Raw genomic sequence first — 18,008 nt, forward strand, 5'->3', positions numbered from 1 at the left:
GCAGGCCTTATAGCGGGGTGGTTTGCCGTTGCCTTCCCCAGCCGTTATTACCTTTCCCCCAGCTAGCTGGGTACTCATTTTACCGACCTCGGAAGGATGGAAGGCTGAGTCGACCCGAGCCGTCTGCCTGAAGCCAGCTTCCACTGGGATTGAACTCAGGCCGTGGGGAGAGTTTCAGCTGCAGAAACTGCTGCAATCCCACCTTTTTTCCCCCCCAAGGAACACAAGGTGGCCTACATAATCCCCCTCCTCTCCATTTTTATCCTCACAACAACAACCCTGTGAGGTAGAGTTGGGCTGAGAGTCTGTGATGGGCCCAAAGTCATCCATTTAAATGTTTCTCCTCCTCCAGCTGCTTTACCACTAGTATGAGATGAAAAAATAGGGACCAAGAGAAGAAAAGCAGCTGGGTGTGTGGGTAGTGATTAACTAGCCCAAGGGTGAAGGGCCTCTTCTGCTCCTGCCACGCTTCTCTTCCTGGCCACAGCTGCCTTCCAGAGCAACCGAGAAAAAGAGACTCAGAAGTCCAGATCTGGGCTAGCTTGACTTTGAAGCAGAAGGACTCAAATGGCAGGAAGCGAGAGAGAGGGAGAGAGGGCTGAGCAGCTCAGGGAGCCGAGGATCAGGTGAGGGTTAGGACAGGTGGGGCAGTTACAGCTAACCCAAGCTTGGGGTCGTTGATTCAGTCAGGAAATGTCGTAGGCATTACTTATTCGTAGTTATAGGGCAGTGCGGGCAGTGCTGCAGCTCACGTCTGTGCGTGCCATTACAGAAAGAATGGAAAACAGGTACTACTGTTAATCGTTCCAGAAGCTGCCTCTTCTTTATCCTCAAGCACCAGACCCAAACCTGGTGGTGTGAGGAGGGTGTCTTCCTTAGTTAACCTCATGAACAGGATTGTCCTCCAGCCAAAGCTGTTTGGACAAGGCTGGATGGGGTCTTAGAATCATAGAACAACATAGCGTTGACGTGGCACAGGCAAGTTCTGCCCTGGGGCATCCCGCCTAAAGCCCAGGCTCTCAGCTACGCCCCTTCTGAACTACTCCTCATGACCAGAATGGGTCATAGTCTGGCCTTTTTGATGTAGGCAAGAGTTAAGGGTTGGTCACCCAGAAAGAAGTATTCCTGTCTTTGCTTGAGCAAGGGCTGCAGAGATGACAAGAGCTCCAACCCTGCCCGCCCGCCCACCTCCAACCGGCAGGACATACAGGAAGGACTGTGTCACCATAGAATCATAGACTAGCAGAGTTGGAAGGGGTCTACAAGGCCATGGAGTCCAACCCCCTGCTCAATGCAGGAATCCACCCTAAAGTATCCCTGACAGATGGTTGTCCAGCTGCCTCTTGAAGGGCCTCTAGTGTGGGAGAGCCCACAACCTCCCTAGGTCACTTATTCCATTGTCGCACTGCTCTAACAGTCAGGAAGTTTTTCCTGATGTCCAGCTGGAATCTGGCTTCTTGTAACTTGAGCCCGTTATTCCGTGTCCTGCACTCTGGGAGGATCGAGAAGAAATCCTGGCCCTCCTCTGTGTGACAACCTTTCAAGTCTTTGAAGACTGCTATCATGTCTCCCCTCAATCTTCTCTTCTCCAGGCTAAACATGCCCAGTTCTTTCAGTCTCTCTTCATAGGGCTTTGTTTCCAGACACGCTCCAGCTTGTCAGTCAGATGAAAGTTCTGGGCAGCAGTAGCAGGAGGAGGCTGGTGGCCACATGCATCCTAGCTGTGCCACGTGCCTTGAGTGCCATTTTTTGGTAGACAAGGGTATAAACCAAATAAATAAATGTTGTTTTGTTGCCCCACTGTTTGCCAAATCTGGATTCTGGGAATGCGCCCACTCTTTGAGTTTGTTTATTTACGAAAGGCCAAGTCTGCAATTTGCCTTTCAATTACATGAATTGCCTGAGAGGCAAAAGTCTGAAAATTGTGGTTGGACTGCAAGTGAAGAAGTGCAGGGTTGGCTGGAGCAGGAAAGGCTGATGGTGGAACACATTTTACAGAGGTTCGCCTGGACGCTTCATCCTCACAGCCTCAAGCAGACGTCTGATTCCTGCTCCCGAGGGCTCGGTGCTCCTGGATCGCATGGAGTCTCATTAGTCGTGCACAGCCCAGAAGTGGACAAGGATTCAAATCCAGGTGAGTTACTGGGAGATGAACGTGTGGAGGAGCAAACGGTCCAGCAGGAGCAGAAGCTGCTGTTGCACCAAAGGTGTCCGCGTTGCTAGAGTTTAGGGAGAAGGCGGTGATCACTGCCTTGGCGATGCCCAGCACGGCTGCAGATGGCAGCCCAGAGGATCCCAAGCTGGCACTTGGGAAGAGCAGCCTGGGCAAAGTTGGGAGACGCCTTAGTTACAGATGATAAACAGGAATCTGGAGGAAACTGGGAATAATAAGCCTGGAGAAGTCATTACCAGAAGAAAATTGGCTCTCCCCCCCCCACCCACCCCCCGGCCTTTTCCTAAGAATTTTTCATGGAGCTAAGATGGTTTTAGCTGCGGTTCTTGATTTATTCACATTTTGTATTTTACTGGAGAGTGTGGTTTTAATGTTAGCTGGTTTTTATATCACTTTCTCATGTTTGTGTCTTTCGGAAGGCACCTTTGGAGAAGTTTTCTCTTAAGGATGGCATGCTGCTATCTAAACTAAATAAAGCCTGCCCTTGTGATTCTTGTCGGAAGGACAGTCTTGCACAGGGCGGAGGGAGGGAGGTTAGGTGTACAGGCAGGATGCGTGTGTGTGTGTGTGCGTGTGTGTGCGTGTGCACACCTGGAAAGCCGGCCTCGCCCTCCCGCTCACCTGTCCCTTCCCCCCTCCGCACAGAGCCATGGGGGTGCTGATGTCCAAGCGGCAGACGGTGGAGCAGGTGCAGAAGGTCAGCCTGGCGGTGTCGGCCTTCAAGGACGGCCTCCGAGAGCGGCCCGCCGCGGCCAAGCGGAAGACGGAGGGCACCAGCAGCCGGCGGGGGACCCTGGAGGACACCGTGCAAGAGGAGCTGCCGGCTGGCGAGGGGGCGTCGGCAGGGCCCTCGCGACAGCAGCAGGCGGTGCGCCGGGCCGGCCGGGCTGCCTGGGAGCGGCTGCGCGATGGCCGCGGGGTGGAGCCCGACGAGTTCGACCGCACCCGGCCCTTCGCCCCACCGGCCTTCACCCGCCCCCCGCGCCGCCAGCACGACGCTGACGCCGATGAGCCCGTCGAGATCAGCCTGGAGCCGCGGGAGCAGGTGGGCACCACGGGGGGGGGAGGGTCACAGATCCCCTGGGGGAACAGGGTGGGGGGAGGACTCACGGAGGAGGCGAGAGCCAGCTGCCTGGCACCCGAGCTGCTATGGAACATGGGCGGCGAGAGGGTGCCACCGCAGCACACGTGGCCTTCTTGGGCCTGGCCCCTGCGTGGGCAGCAGAGGGCTGGACTTGGGGGACCCTGGGTCTGATCCAGCCTCAGGGCTCTTCTGAGGTCCTTGGGACTCGTGCTGGGCTGAATGGAGTAACACCACAACGGCCGGCTTTCCTGCATTGTGGGGGTGTCCGCCACTGAACTGGGGGTTGAAGTTTGGGGGATGAACCCCGTCCATGTCCGCCCCCTCGCCCCGCTGCATGTTTCAGGAGGGCTTGTGGGGCACAAGCACAACTTCCTCTCCATTTAAAAACAAAACCCAAAAAACCCTTCCTTGGCAGTTTAAAAAGCCACCAGCTGGGCCAGCTGCAGATGGGGTGGTGAATGGGCCGGCTATTTCTGACCCCAGGGCAAGATGTGCTTTACCCGTGGATTCCTCAAAGTGGTAGAAGCAAGACCCCAGTAATCTCCTTCTGGGCATCGCATCCCACCCCCACCCCAGAAGGTGTGCGCAGCAGTGCTCGCCCGGAACCCAGACAACCTTCTGGGTCCGTCTGAACAGCTAGAATCAAGGCTGCTGCTGCTGCTGCGTCCACCACAGGGCCAGCAGCCCCACGGCTGAGCCCCCACCTGACACCCCACCACCTCACCACCCACACTTTGTGTCCAGTTAGAGGAAACCCATGAAGAACTGGGTTAAAGTTAAAGAAGAGGGGAAGGAATGTGGAGGAGAGGAGGCAAGAGAGCAAAAATGCAAAAGCCACTGAGAAATCATTAGCATGCATGTAGCTTTTGATGGGATTTTCTTGCAATCCTTATTTATTTATTTATTTATTTATTTATTTATTTATTTATTACACTTGTATACTGCTCCCATAGCCAGGGCTCTCTGGGCGGTTTACAGAAATTCTAAAATTGAGATAAAAACAAGTATGCAAAATTTAAAATTCTAAAACACAGAACATACACACATAAAGCATTAAAAACCGTTAAAAAACTAAACGTGGGTGATTAAGATGTGCTGCCATATGCCTGGGCAAAGATGTTTGGATTTTATGGATTAAGCAATCCTTAAAACAACAACATCAGATAGGTCAGTATTATCCTCATATTGTAGCCGAGGCTGAGTGGGAGCAGCTTGCCTAAGGCCCGCTCGTGAGTTCAAGCGAGTGTGGAATCGGTGGTGGGCTGGATGAGGGTCAGGGCACTGAAGCTTAATCCTGACAAGATGGGAGATTCGTGGGCGGGTGGTTTATACGTTCCGTGAGGCCACGTTCAACTTGTTCTGGATGGAGTGGTACTCCCCCCTAGAGCAGCCTTCCCTGACCTAGTGCTGCCCAGATGTTTTGGACTCCTAACATCCCCAGACAGCATGGACAGACAGGAACCCTGGGAACAGCTTCCCTATTAGGGATGTGCTCCGCTCCGATTAGGAGCGTAGAAGCAGTAGCGGATTGGCCTGCTCCGCCTTACCCAGAGGCGGAGTAGGAGCGGACCGCGGACCCCCTAGAAGCAAGGCGAAGAGAAGCGACCATTTTTCGGAGCTCCGAGTTCAGTCGGAGCGCTCCGGTCGCCATCTTGAAAACATTTCGCCATAGGATTGCATTGCGGCAAATAATCGCGCATAACTACGTTGTTTTTGAAGCTATCGTTCTGGAAATTCTTGTGCACAGAGAGTCGTGGATGGGGGTCATTTTGAGACCACTCTCACCTCTCTGCGTGCTGTGGTTCACGTGCAATATTTTTTTAAAAATCGGGTCAACCGCGGGGCTCAAACTGCGTTTCGGCTTTTCGCCCATAGGATTGCATTGAGGGAAAGAATCGGGGATAACTGGGGGGGGGTTTAAGCTATCGTTCTGAAAATTCTTGTGCACAGAGAGTCGTGGATGGGGGTCATTTTGAGACCACTCTCAACTTTCTGCGTGCTGTGGTTCACGTGCAATATTTTTTTAAAAATCGGGTCAACCGCAGGGCTCAAACGGCGTTTCGGCTTTTCGCCCATAGGATTGCATTGAGGGAAAGAATCGGGGATAACTGGGGGGGGGTTTAAGCTATCGTTCTGAAAATTCTTGTGCACAGAGAGTCGTGGATGGGGGTCATTTTGAGACCACTCTCAACTTTCTGCGTGCTGTGGTTCACGTGCAATATTTTTTTAAAAATCGGGGTTTGGGTTTTTTTTTATTATTATTATTATTTTTTTGGAAGCGATGACAGGCACATTCAACTCCCAATCCTGATGAGAATTCATCTCCTCAGAAAGCATCCTCCTCCAATCCCAGCGTTGGAGGGGGGACTAAGGCAGACCCACCCTGAGAACTTTCTGTTTTGTGTCTCTTTGTGGGTTGGCGTTCGTGGAGGGAACACTTACTTAGCTAGTGCTCCTGCTTTGGAGATAGATTAATTTAATATAGGTTTAGTTTGGCGCGTGTGTGTGTTTGTTTGCTTCTTTCTGACTTGTAGCTTAGTTTGCCCTGTGTTTTCCCCTTACTTTGATTTAATATAAACTTTATTTTTGAATTTTGGAGTGTGTGGTTGGGTTGGTTGCCCCCCCCTTCCCTGTATTAAAGCCTGACTGTTCTGCTTTTGTGAAAGCTTTCTTTTGAAAGCATACACACACTTTTTGTCCCATTTCCCTACATTTATATTCTTAAACATATTTTATTATATTCTTTCACATAGTCCATTAGTATATATTCTCATACATATTATATTAGTATTCATATTTTGTTCTTCTTATAGTAGTGGTTGGTTCTTTTTCCCCCTCCCCTCTCTTAAATCCTGATTGTGTTTCCTTCTATCTTCTATATACCAAATATACCAAAAAAATTGGATTCTCTTTTTCTTCTCTGTGTAACTTCGACGGAGTGGGCTGCTTTTGTCAAGTTCAACAGGCAGCCACAGATTGAGCATTTTGGGGAAAGCATACGCACACCATTTCCCTATTCTTAAACATATTATTATTATATTCTTTGACATAGTCTTAGTAGTCTATTAGTATACATTCTCATACATATTAGTAGTAGTATTCATATTTTGTTCTTCTTATAGTAGTGGTTGTCCCATTTCTTGTCCCATTTCCCTACATTTATTAGTAATATTCTAAAACATATTATTATATTCTTGTAGATATTCTTAGTAGTATATTCTCATACATATTAGTAGTAGTATATTTTATTGTTCTTGTCCCATTTCCCTACATTTAAACATATTATATTCTTCTTATACATATTCTTAGTAGTACCTTATACATAGTATTAGTAGTATTAATATTTTGTTAGTCATCATGAAAAGAGAAAGCAGGCGTGCTGAAAGCAGCAAGGCTCAGTCTGCCAGCAGGGCTTCCTCTCCTCCTGTGAAACTCAAACGGGCAACTCCTTGGCTGACTGCTCCAAAACAGAAGCAGGACAAGCAGCAGGCAGAGCCACTCTCTTCTGCAACTTGTGCCCGGCGTTCTCTTTTTGAGGGTGGGAATGGGAAAAGTGCCCGTTTGCAAGAGGCACGTGGCAGCAGTGCCATTAGAGGAGGAGGAGTATCCCCAACTCCTTCATTCTCCTTTCAGCCCACGAGCCCGCTGATGGACCTAGACGAGGTCCTCAGCACAGTGGAGGGGGGGGAGGAGGAGGAGGCGGTGGGCCTCCAGGATGTGGGGGCTGAGGAGGAGCAGCAGCAGGCCGAGGCTCTCTCCCCAGTCTCATCCCACACCCCTGTTTCTGTGGCAACACCAGAGAGCTCAGGCGGGCAATTGGTGGTGTCACCACAGAAACGAAAGACAAGCATCGTGTGGGACCACTTTGAGTTGGGAGCGGATCCCCGCTTTGCTGTCTGTCGCCACTGCAAACTCAGCCTAAGCAGGGGTTCATCGACAGGGCATTATGGAACCAGCAGCATGAAGATGCATCTTCATAGGCAGCACCAGGCGATCTTGCTGGGGAAAGAGGCGGGCAAGGCGACTGGTTCCAGGGGAAAGCCGAAGGCTGCTGCTGGCACTGCCACTCTAAGCTCTCCATCTCCCATCCCCACAAGGGTTAGGCAGGCAACCCTGCAGGACATGGGGTGGGGGAAGTATTGACCCACAAGATGGCGTTTTCCAATGCCCACCCAGGGTGCTACTGTGTTGGGGCATCTGCCGGGACTGACTCCTCCCCAATACTAGATCTATGACATGTCACTCTGCCTGCCCCTCTGCTAGCCTGTCCTCCTCGGTGACCGACTCGCTGGGATGGTTTGCGTTTGCAATGCGTGACTAACTGCAATGCTGGCTTAGAAACCAGCCATCACTTCCTTGTGCCCCCAGAAATGCCCGCAGCCTGCCTGCCTGCCTGCCCGCCTCCCCCGGGGTGCTGCTGTGGTGGGGCATCTGCCAGGACTGACTCCTCGCCTACTCTGCCTGCCTCTCTGCCCGCCTGGTGCCTGGTTTGCTCCCAATCGTCCTCCTCTGTGCCCCTCAAGGCGTAACTGCTGGCTTAGAAAGAAACAACCAGCCATCTTTGCCTCACTTTGCGCCCACTTATGGGTTGGTTTGCTATGCGTTAGTGCTCAAGCCATCCTTGCGGCACTACAATGCATGCTGCCTGCCTGCTTTCCATTGATGGTGCTATATAAATAAATAATAATAATAATAATAATTCTCCCCTTCCCGCCTTGCAGCGATGGTGTATGTGTCTTGCTTTGACTCAGGGGAGAAGTCCTTCCTGCGCTCACTTAGACTTTATCAAATTCAATAATCCCTTTTTCAAATGTGCCAGAAGATTTAGGGTTATCTCGTGGCATGTTGGGATTGCCTTGGAACTGGCCCCATTGAGCTGTCTGCAATTGCAACTTTAAATCCCTGACATACTGGAGTGTTCAAATTTCAAAAGTTCCCCTAACATCAGGGGATGATGGGATTGCCTTGAAACTTGGTGTCCATGGGGACACATGGGTAAGCTGTCATGGGACCAAAGGATAGGTTTCTAACGTGCAAATTGACGTAGTTGTAGAATGGGACTTGATTTGGGGTGAGTTAAAAAGTTTAAGCCGCGCCAAAAATCAGGGGATGATGGGATTTGCTTGCAACTTGGCGTGCATGTGGACACATGGATAAGCTCTCCTGGTGCCGAGTTTGAGGTTTCTAACATGCAAATTGACGGAGCTATCCCAAGGGGTGTGAATGGGGTGCCCGATTTTCATAAATTCCCCAAAAATCAGGGGATGATGGGATTGCCTTGAAACTTGGCGTGCATGTGGACACGTGGATAAGCTATCATGGTGCTGAGTTTGAGGTTTCTAACGTGCAAATTGACGTAGTTGTAGAATGGGACAATTTGGGGTGAGTTAAGCCATGCCAAAAATCAGGGGATGATGGGATTTGCTTGCAACTTGGCGTGCATGTGGACACATGGATAAGCTCTCCTGGTGCCGAGTTTGAGGTTTCTAACATGCAAATTGACGGAGCTATCCCAAGGGGTGTGAATGGGGTGCCCGATTTTCATAAATTCCCCAAAAATCAGGGGATGATGGGATTGCCTTGAAACTTGGCGTGCATGTGGACACGTGGATAAGCTATCATGGTGCTGAGTTTGAGGTTTCTAACGTGCAAATTGACGGAGCTATCTAAAGGGGTGTGAATTAGGGTTATGGGAGGTGCGTTAGAGGGTAGAGCCGCGCCAAAAATCAGGGGATGATGGGATTTGCTTGCAACTTGGCGTGCATGTGGACACATGGATAAGCTGCCCTGGTGCCGAGTTTGAGGTTTGTAACATGCAAATTGACGGAGCTATCCCAAGGGGTGTGAATGGGGTGCCCGATTTTCAAAAATTCGCCAAAAATCAGGGGATGATGGGATTGCCTTGAAACTTGGCGTGTGTGTGTATACGCCCATGAGGTGTCATGGTGCCAAACGTGAGGTTTCTAACTTCAACGGAAAAAAAGTTGTTTACTTTTTTAGCTTTCAATGCAAGCCTATGGGGGGGCAAAAACGGAGCTCCGGATCCGATCCGGAGCTCCGAGCGGAGCGGAGCGGAAGTGGGCGGAGCGGGGGCGGGGCGGAGCGACCCGCTCCGAAAAATGGCGGATCTGCAAGTGAAGCGGAGCGGGGGGTCCGTGCACACCCCTATTCCCTATAGAGCCAGGCTGGGGACTGGGAGGTGCTCATAGATCAGCGTTGTCGTTAGAGACCCACTTGGCCTGGGTGGACCAGGGTGACGGTCACCAGAGGAGCCAGTGTCCCCTCCTGGGCAGAGATGGCCCGGCCACAGCAACGCCTGCTTAATCACTGAACTTAAGCGTGCTGTGAAATACAGACTCACAGTGATAGCAGAGTATACAGCGGCTCTTAACTATGAACACAGCAAAGACCAAAAAATATAAGGCAGAGATTTTTGTTTGTAGGGTACAAAAATAAATACTTTACTGACAGAAAATAATTAGTTATGGCAAAACAATGTACAATTCAATACTCACACATGGTCACATGATATACAGCTTACAACAGGGTTCACAGCAACAAGATAGATGATTTAATCTGGTTACAGTGGTTCCAAACACTCTTTATATACATTTTCCAGTACAAATGATGCAATCAATAATTGGCACTAATAGAAAAATTAACACTATGTCATAGTCCAATTATTCAATCAAGCCCATCTGCAAAGTTGACCTTTCAGTGATTGTCTTTTGCTGACTCCACACTTTATCCAGGATTTGCAGAACAGTCCAGAAATATGGAAAAGGAAAAACAGAGTCCAGTCCAGGACTCAACAATAGAATCATAGAATAGCAGAGTTGGAAGGGGCCTACAAGGCCATCGAGTCCAACCCCCTGCTCAAGGCAGGAATCCACCCTAAAGCATCCCTGACAGGTGGTTGTCCAGCTGCCTCTTGAAGGCCTCTAGTGTGGGAGAGCCCACAACCTCCCTAGGTCACTGGTTCCATTGTCGTTCTGCTCTAACAGTCAGGAAGTTTTTCCTGATGTCCAGCCGGAATCTGGCTTCCTGTAACTTGAGCCCGTTATTCCGTGTCCTGCACTCTGCTGGATGTAAGGCTATACTGCCTTACATCCAGCATCCAATACCATAATGTGTTGCATGGGGGGGCGCTCCCTTGGAAGACGACTCTGAAACTGCCATTAGGGCAAAGGCTATGGCTAGGCCACTAACTGGGACTGGGCGTTGGGGACACGTCTCACTGGTGCTGAAGGGGTTCCACTGTCTCTCTGCCCATTTCTGAGCGAAATGCAGCATGTTGGTGCTCACCTTGAAAGCCCCGGACTCCGCCTGGGACCTGAGTAGCAGAGGGAGTGCATTCACCTATCTGTGTGCTTTAGACCACCTTTGGAGGCCCTCCTCTGGGTGGTCAGCCCAGGAGAAAGCCTTCGCCATGCAAGTGGTGCCAGGCCCTGAACCCACAACCCTGCCTGCCTAACTCTCCCCCCAGAATGTGCTCTAGCCTGTCCTCGGCTGCCTTCCTTTTGGAAATCACTCTGGGAATACAGTCGAAAGGCAGCAAAGAAAATACGTGCGATACAGAAATAATAATAACGGCCTTTCTGGTGAACAGGTAAAATACCTGTTTGTTCTCCCAGGCTTTTTAAACTGCTGCTTTATGATTGATTGATTGATGATGGATGGACGGATGGCAAATATATACTGCCTTTCAGTCATGCTTCTAGGGCAGTTTACCTTTTTGAAAGAGATGAGTGTTTTGATGACGGTGGTCTTTTATTATGATATGATGTTCTTGTTGTGGCTATTATATTCCCCCGTGGAGAGGCATTGACGAGCCGCAGGCAAGTTCTGCCCTGGGGCATCCCGCCTAAAGCACAGGCTCTCAGCCACGCCCCTGCAGCCGTGCCGGCTCCTAGCCTAAGGGTGGAGACACGGCCCAGAGTGGCCTTTTGGAGAGTCCGGCAGGGAACGCTTCTGCCAGGGAGGAGCCAAGCAGCTGCCCCCCTGGCAGGCAAACGCCCACGGCCTGTCGCTGCTCTGCACCTGAGCTTCCCCCTGGGCTGCCTTCCTTCCTCCTGCAGGTGAGCAACGACGAGATGTGCGAGGTGTGTGAGGTGTGGACAGCGGAGAGCCTCCTGCCCTGCCGGGTCTGCACCAGGGTCTACCACGACGGCTGCCTGCGCCGCATGGGGTTTCTGCCCCACGACGACGACGCCTCCGAGGTCATTGAGGCAGCCCATGCGGAGGCCGGCTGGAGCTGCTACTGCTGTGTAAGCAGGCCGGGTTGGGGGGACTAGCAGGGATGGGGAAGGGGGAAAGAGGTGGGTGCTCCTGGGATCTGGCCCCAGCGAAAGAGTGTGCCAACCCCCACCCCTCGACGGAGGAGCACTCCCTCCCTCAGCCTCACATGTCCGGGAGGGAATCGGGCGGCCGTCCTCAATGGCAGCTTCCAACATTCCCATCCAGCAGGGCGTTGGCAGCCCAAACTGTCTGGCGGAAGGCAGGCTGGGCAAGGCTGCCTAGTGGGAGAGAAGCCAATCTGTGGCCATCGGCCATGATGGCTAACGGAAGCGTCTGTGTTCAGGGCAGTCTGTCTCGGAAGACCGTACGCTGGAGGAGCCACAGCGGAAGAGGCCTGGTACCTCCTGCTCACGGACTTCCTTGTGGAAAGTAGGGGGTTGGGCAACAGGGGCCTTTGGCCTGATCCTTCTTACGTGTTGGGCAACTTTCAGCATCCCCAGACAGCACGGGAAGGCAGCTGGTGAAGGAAGCCCCACTTCACACTGTGTGAAGCAAGCAGCCTTGGCTTTGAGCAACAGTCCCACAGAACGTGGCTCCTGAGCATAGAGACCTTGCTGGACGAATCCATCCCCTTTTCCACTGAATGGACGGTGTCTTAAAGATGTGTCCAAATGGTCACCGATCGCTGCCTTTTTACCATGAAAATGCGGCCCAGCAATTTGAAGGTTTTCTAAAATGCCCAATTTTGGGTGCTGTTGAGTTTAAGGGCTAGGGAACGCTGCGTTTTGCAAGTTAATGATATTGTCTTTTTAAAAAGAGAGTGGGGAGATCAACAGTTCTTGAGGTTTAGTTTCTCTTCCAAAAAATGGTGGTCGTACACTTTGGAAGCAGGGTAAAGTGTATAAATGTGCCTGTGTGCACATTTCTCTCGTTTGCACCATTTGTTTGGGGGCTGAATCTGGCTGTAAAATGTCGGGACGTGGGAGTGGATGTAGGAAGTGGGAGGGAACATCCCAGAAACTCACTCATCCTGGGCTCCCCCTTTCTTCTTGCCACCTGCCCCCCAGGACAACCTCAACCTGCTACTCACAGAAGAGGAGATGAGCAGCCTGTCCGAAGCCTTCCGTCGGTGCAAGGTCACCCCTGGTAAGACTCCTGTGCTGTGGATGCAGACTTCGCTCCTCCCACCAAAGGCCTGCTCACATGTCCAGGCAGCAGGTGCTGGGGGGGGGGCTCCCACCAGCTGGTTCACCCAAACCCAGGAGGAAGGAACGGCGCCAGCCCTGTTCGCAGGTTTGGTTGAACAATGCGTGAAGGATGGGGCCAGAAGACAACATCACTCACTCACCCCGCTCCTGCATGCAGTGCCTTTTGCATGGGTGAGCAGTCTTCAAGGGTCTCTGGCCTGGGAATTGGAGGCCAAGCCAAACCCCAGAGGAAGCTGAGAGGACGGTGCGGGGGCACCATGGAACTTGGTCAGAGATGGGCTATTCCAGCAGGGTCTTCAATGGGGCTAGCTTGGTTACCAGCTTCAAGGCTGAGGACTCCCGTTAACTGAGGGCCCTCCACTTGAGGGTCTTGGGGTGGCCAAGGAAGGGGGGCGCACACCACTGGCAGCTCATGGTGCTAGTCCTGGTGAAGCTGACACAGCCCCCTGACTCACCCTGCCCCCTTTGCTGGCTCCACAGAGAGCGGACTGAGCCTGGATGACTTCTTGTGCTACAAACGCCTGGTGAGGCAGCAGGAGGGCGACCAGCCCGGCGGGGAGGACCACGAAGAACACGACGCCCTGCAGTTTGCGGCGCTGGACCCTGAGAAGAAGGGCCACGTTGAGTGGGCCGATTTCCTCTCCCACGAGTCCGTCTCGCTGCTGCAGAGGACACGCACACAGGTGGGGATCGGTTCACGCCCTGCACCAGCCGGCTGGCCAGTTCCTCCAGCCGGAATCAGATCTGCCCGTGACGTCCCTGTTTGCCTCAGGAACTGCTGCGAATTAGCCCGGGTCCAGTCAGCGGTAGATTGAGTTAGCTCAGCTAGTTGTTTTGGGCCACAAGAGGTAGACTTGAGTATTCTCTATTTTGTGGTCCCAGAAGCACTTCTTCAGCCAGACAATACAAAAGTGGCACCCGTGGAGATATATATATATATATATAGCATTTCTTGCTCAAACAAGCATAAAAAATAATATACGTTTGCAATGACGAGGCAAACAACCAACACTCCGATATACCCTAGAACTATGATTATCTAATGTGTTTATTGGAATAGTAACTAACATATTAATTAATTGTGACTACGATTACCATTCCACTCAACAACATATTTCTGATATTGTAAGATATACAATATATTTACCTATTTGGAAGAGCTTAAATAAGCATGTGAGGCATGTATTCCCTTCTCCCAAGATCTCTTTGTTCAGCAGTGTTATAATCTTTCCTCCATTGCATTCCGTCTAAACCGGCCCACGTCCTTATCTTAAGAAAATACTCACATTCCTGATTCAGGGAAGCTCTGCCTAATTCTGGAGAGCTTTTCTGAGAAGTCGTCTTCTCCCTGATCCAGGCAGCTCCGAAGAATTAATTCTACGCTGCATTAGCCTATAGCCCATTCCGATGACAATAAGTTAATCATGAAGGGAAGGGGGTCAGGGCTGAGTAGTGGAGACCCTGAATGCATGCTGGTTCAATCCCCGGCAGGCAGGGCCAGGAAAGAGCCCTGCCTGAAACCCTGGAGAGCCGTGGCTGCCAGTCAGTGTCAACCACACTGGGCTAGTTGGACCAAGGTTCTGACTCTGGATCAAGCAGCTTCCGATGGCCCTGTGTTCATTCCTAAAACATTCCTAAAACATACAATGCTTGTCGCTGTTACGTGTATATTCCATACCTGTATCTCTTAGCCTGGTGTAACACCGGTGAGCCGCAGGAGCCTAGGAAGAGGCGACTTTCTACCGAGTCAAACCACGGGTCCCTCCAGCCCAGTGTTGTCTCCTCTGACTTGCAGCAATTCTCAGTCCTGCTGCCCATAATCCTCTGAACTCGGGATTGCACTGGGGCCTTCTGCAGACTAAGCGAGGGCTCTGCCATGGATTGCCCCTCACTATAAACTACTCCGTATCACCCGTGAACATGCTGTGGATTGAACCATGTGCAGGCAAAGCGTGAGCGCCACTCCCCTGAGTGACGGTACTTGGGTAGACTTTGCCTCTGACAGACTCAGGCCCTTGGCCCACCCGGCCTGGTACGATCTGCTGTGAGTGGCGGGGGCTCCCCAGGGTCTGCAGCAGGGGGGTCTTTCCTTGATCACTATTCAACAAACCCCCTGGTATGCAGAACGCCCCCTGCCTTCCCTCCACAGAATGCCCTGCTGCACCTGCTGACAGGCAAGGAGAGGGAGAGAGCGCGAGCCACGTTCCTGGCCCTGGATCAGCACCAGGATGGGCTCATCAGCGAGGTGGAGAGCCGGCGCACCCAACACACGTGGTTCCGTAAGCGGCACAAGGAGACGCCGTCCTGCAATGTCAGGTAACCAGAGTCACAGCCTCTTCCGGCGAGTCGCAGGCTGTTCAGATGGGGGGGCGTCTGCCCCCGCTACTGGGTTGCATTTACAGGTGCAGCAGAAACTCACAGCCTTGCTGGTCCCAAGAAACCTGAAAACGTGTGTTGGTTTTCTCCAGCTTGGGCAAGCAGTCCGGTGTTTGTGGCTCGTGTGCATGTCTTAGTTCCTTTGTAGGGCAGAACAGACATTCTCCCCGCCCACACCCACCCTGCAAGCAGTTATGCAGCAGCATCTGAAAGATGCAGCCATGCAAGAATTTGATGCAACATCCCAGAGATGTGTAGGTGCAGCTCTTGGACTTCCTGAGGCCACTTGAAATGCCGACCAGACCTACAGGCCCTGTGATCTAACCCTGGGGGTGTCTGTTGGTCCTTTGCAGCATCAGCCACGTGGGGCCCATCTCGGAAAGCAGCCCAGCGAGTAGCACCAGCAGCAAAAGCCCGGACAAGATGTTGTTGAACCCAGAGCCGGAGGAGCCCAGGTGAGTAGCGGCGGTCTGTCCTTGAAGGACGCCAGACGGAGGCCTCTGCAGACCTTGCCTGGTTCCAGCTTCCCTCTAAAAGGGAGGCTGCAGGCTCAGAACAGGCCTGTGACAGGGTTCAGCAGGAGACTGCAGGCTTCCCTTACCTAAAAAGTACACCCCCTCTGCATGTAGAAATCTAGCACATCCAAGAGAGTACTACTCTAAACACTCCCAAGACCCCCATTGGCTGAGATGTAAGAAATACATCATATTGTAAGTAAGTAGGAACTTTCTCCATGATGTGGTAGTTCACAGTGTTCAAGGAGATTTGGTATGTGGAGGAGCATTCAATCCTATGATATCTCCCCCACCCCCATCTGAAGTGGTATAACCCCAATGGGGCGGGTCCATGGGACTATTCCACGTGCAGAGATCGTGTGGTGGGGAACGGTTCTATTCCCCATGCTGGGCATAATTCTCTGTAGACACCCAGGTTCGCCCCCTCCCCCGCACTCACTCCTGCCTCAGTTTCCATAAGCGTACTGTCACTTCTGGCTTCCCAAATGGTGGGGAGATGCGTCAACGCTTGTAATAAGCTCAGCCTCATTAGGAGTCAAGATCCGACTCCTGCGTTTCCATGGTAACTGTTGGCAGGAAGACAAACCCTAGAATCTTCCCAGGCAGGGAGATGACACCCAGATCAGCAGGAGGGAGGTGGGCGACAGCGAGACACGCGCCCCTTGGGAGCTGGGGGGGCCCCTCTAGGAGGCGCTTGGGAGCAAAGTCCCCCGGGGGATCCGAAGGAGAGCATGCCGTTCCGGCACACTCGCCGTCACTCGCACCCGGAGCAGATTGGCAAAAGAGAGCCGGGGGTGGGGTGGGGCATCCCTGCGGCCACCTGGCTCCCAAATCCTTGCCAGATGAATGGGGGGGTTACAATGACCTGAGGGTCAGCAGGTGTAAGGCAAACACATTGGAGACTGGGGATATCACTATATGGCAAGATGACAGAAGGGAAGATTATCAGGGGGGAACTGAGGGGCAGCTACAGAGAGCCCAGCGGGCTGACGAAGGCCCTTGGTGGGGAAATGGGAGAAGACGATGAGAGGCAGGTCTCTGGCCAAGATGCAATGGCTGTGACATGAGGCCTAGAACCCTGCCCAGAGCCCATGACACGTATCTGCCTGTATGGCCGAATGAATGGGAGGCTCAGCTCAAGTGTTTGGGGGTCGAAGGTGGAGCCAGCAGGCGCATGCCCCTCCCCTGATCCCAACCGTGCACTCAGGCACCTGGATTTACCTGGCACGCAGAGCGTGGCTCTTGCAAACTCCAGTCTAATCAGGAGACCCCACCCTCTTGGCCAGGCCCCCTTCTCTTGGCCCTGCATCTGCCAGAGGTCCTGCCTTGCTAACCTGTTGCCCGGCTCCTTCCCTCTTCTGTCTCCCACAGCCGGACCATCAACTGGCCAACCTTCTTGAGAGAAAGTGCCATCTACATCCTTGCTGCGCGGCCCAACAGCCCTGCTGTCCACCTCAAGCCATGGGCCTGAGACGGTCGCTTGGCCACGGGGCCGAAGGCAAACAGACTTGCCTCATTGACAAGGGAGAGAGGGAGGAGAGGCAGCTTCTCCACAAGCCCACCTTGCCCACCTGGATTTATACGAGAAGAACTTTGTGGCCGGAGAGCCGCGGGGAGCACTGCCCACCCCCCGTTGCCAGAGCACTGCCAGGAGTGGTGAAGGAGAGAAACGCGATTGGCCGCTTTGCCCATTGGCCCCTGCATCTCCAGATCTTTCCACATACACACACACACACACACACACACACTACACAGGCAGACACACACAAGTAGGCACGGCCCTCGTTGCGTGGGGAAAGACCACGCCTCCTAATCATTACCTTTAAAGCTTTGACATCGTACTTTCTGGTTGGACAACTGATAAGGCCACACCCAGACATCATTCCCACCTCATTCAGTTCGGCTGATTTCATTCTGACAGGCTGAGAGGGGTCTGGATCCAACTATTCCAACAGCGCTCCAGCTTCTGCTTAGCTAAAAGAGAACTCTAGCTTTCATCAGCCTTCTCGTTCTCCTCAAGAAGGCCCAGCTTACGCATCACAGCCAAGCTCTTGTTTCTGACCGGCCCAGATGGGAGCATCTGCACATCTCAACCGCTTTTTGGTTTTGAAATGGCCAAGGGAGGGCCAGATCACAGCAGCCATCTGGTTTCTGATTGGCCAAGAGAGACCCATGTCCAGGCACTGCAGTTGCATTCTAGTTTGCTATTGGCTACGAGGGGACTGAACACATGCATCCCAGTGGCATTCTCATTTCTGATAGGCTGAGAGATGACCGAGCCTATGGCCAGCAAGATCTCGCCTCCTCACATGTCCTGTACAAATTGATTGACTCCCAGAGAGGCTAGGCAGAGCATGTTGCCAAGTGCCACAGGACCAGCCTAAGAACAGAGGGCCACAGGGCCATTTCCTCAC

General features: G+C 52.4%; 1 protein-coding gene across 1 annotated transcript in view; it reads left to right on the forward strand.

Annotated features, from left to right (window-relative positions):
• PHF24 (PHD finger protein 24) overlaps positions 1-17,268 on the forward strand; it is a 32,692-nt gene extending 15,424 nt beyond the window's left edge. Inside the window, exons 2-9 of the mRNA XM_063128723.1 lie at positions 2,028-2,134; positions 2,819-3,218; positions 11,336-11,524; positions 12,563-12,641; positions 13,184-13,386; positions 14,853-15,019; positions 15,433-15,534; positions 16,966-17,268. Coding sequence (XP_062984793.1) covers positions 2,823-3,218; positions 11,336-11,524; positions 12,563-12,641; positions 13,184-13,386; positions 14,853-15,019; positions 15,433-15,534; positions 16,966-17,065 — 1,236 coding nt within the window. The 5' untranslated portion in view covers positions 2,028-2,134; positions 2,819-2,822 and the 3' untranslated portion in view covers positions 17,066-17,268. The remainder of the gene's footprint in view (positions 1-2,027; positions 2,135-2,818; positions 3,219-11,335; positions 11,525-12,562; positions 12,642-13,183; positions 13,387-14,852; positions 15,020-15,432; positions 15,535-16,965) is intronic.
• The last annotated feature ends 740 nt before the right edge of the window (positions 17,269-18,008 follow it).

This window comes from Elgaria multicarinata, chromosome 6, assembly GCF_023053635.1.
Source record: "Elgaria multicarinata webbii isolate HBS135686 ecotype San Diego chromosome 6, rElgMul1.1.pri, whole genome shotgun sequence".
Lineage (NCBI taxonomy): Eukaryota > Metazoa > Chordata > Lepidosauria > Squamata > Anguidae > Elgaria > Elgaria multicarinata.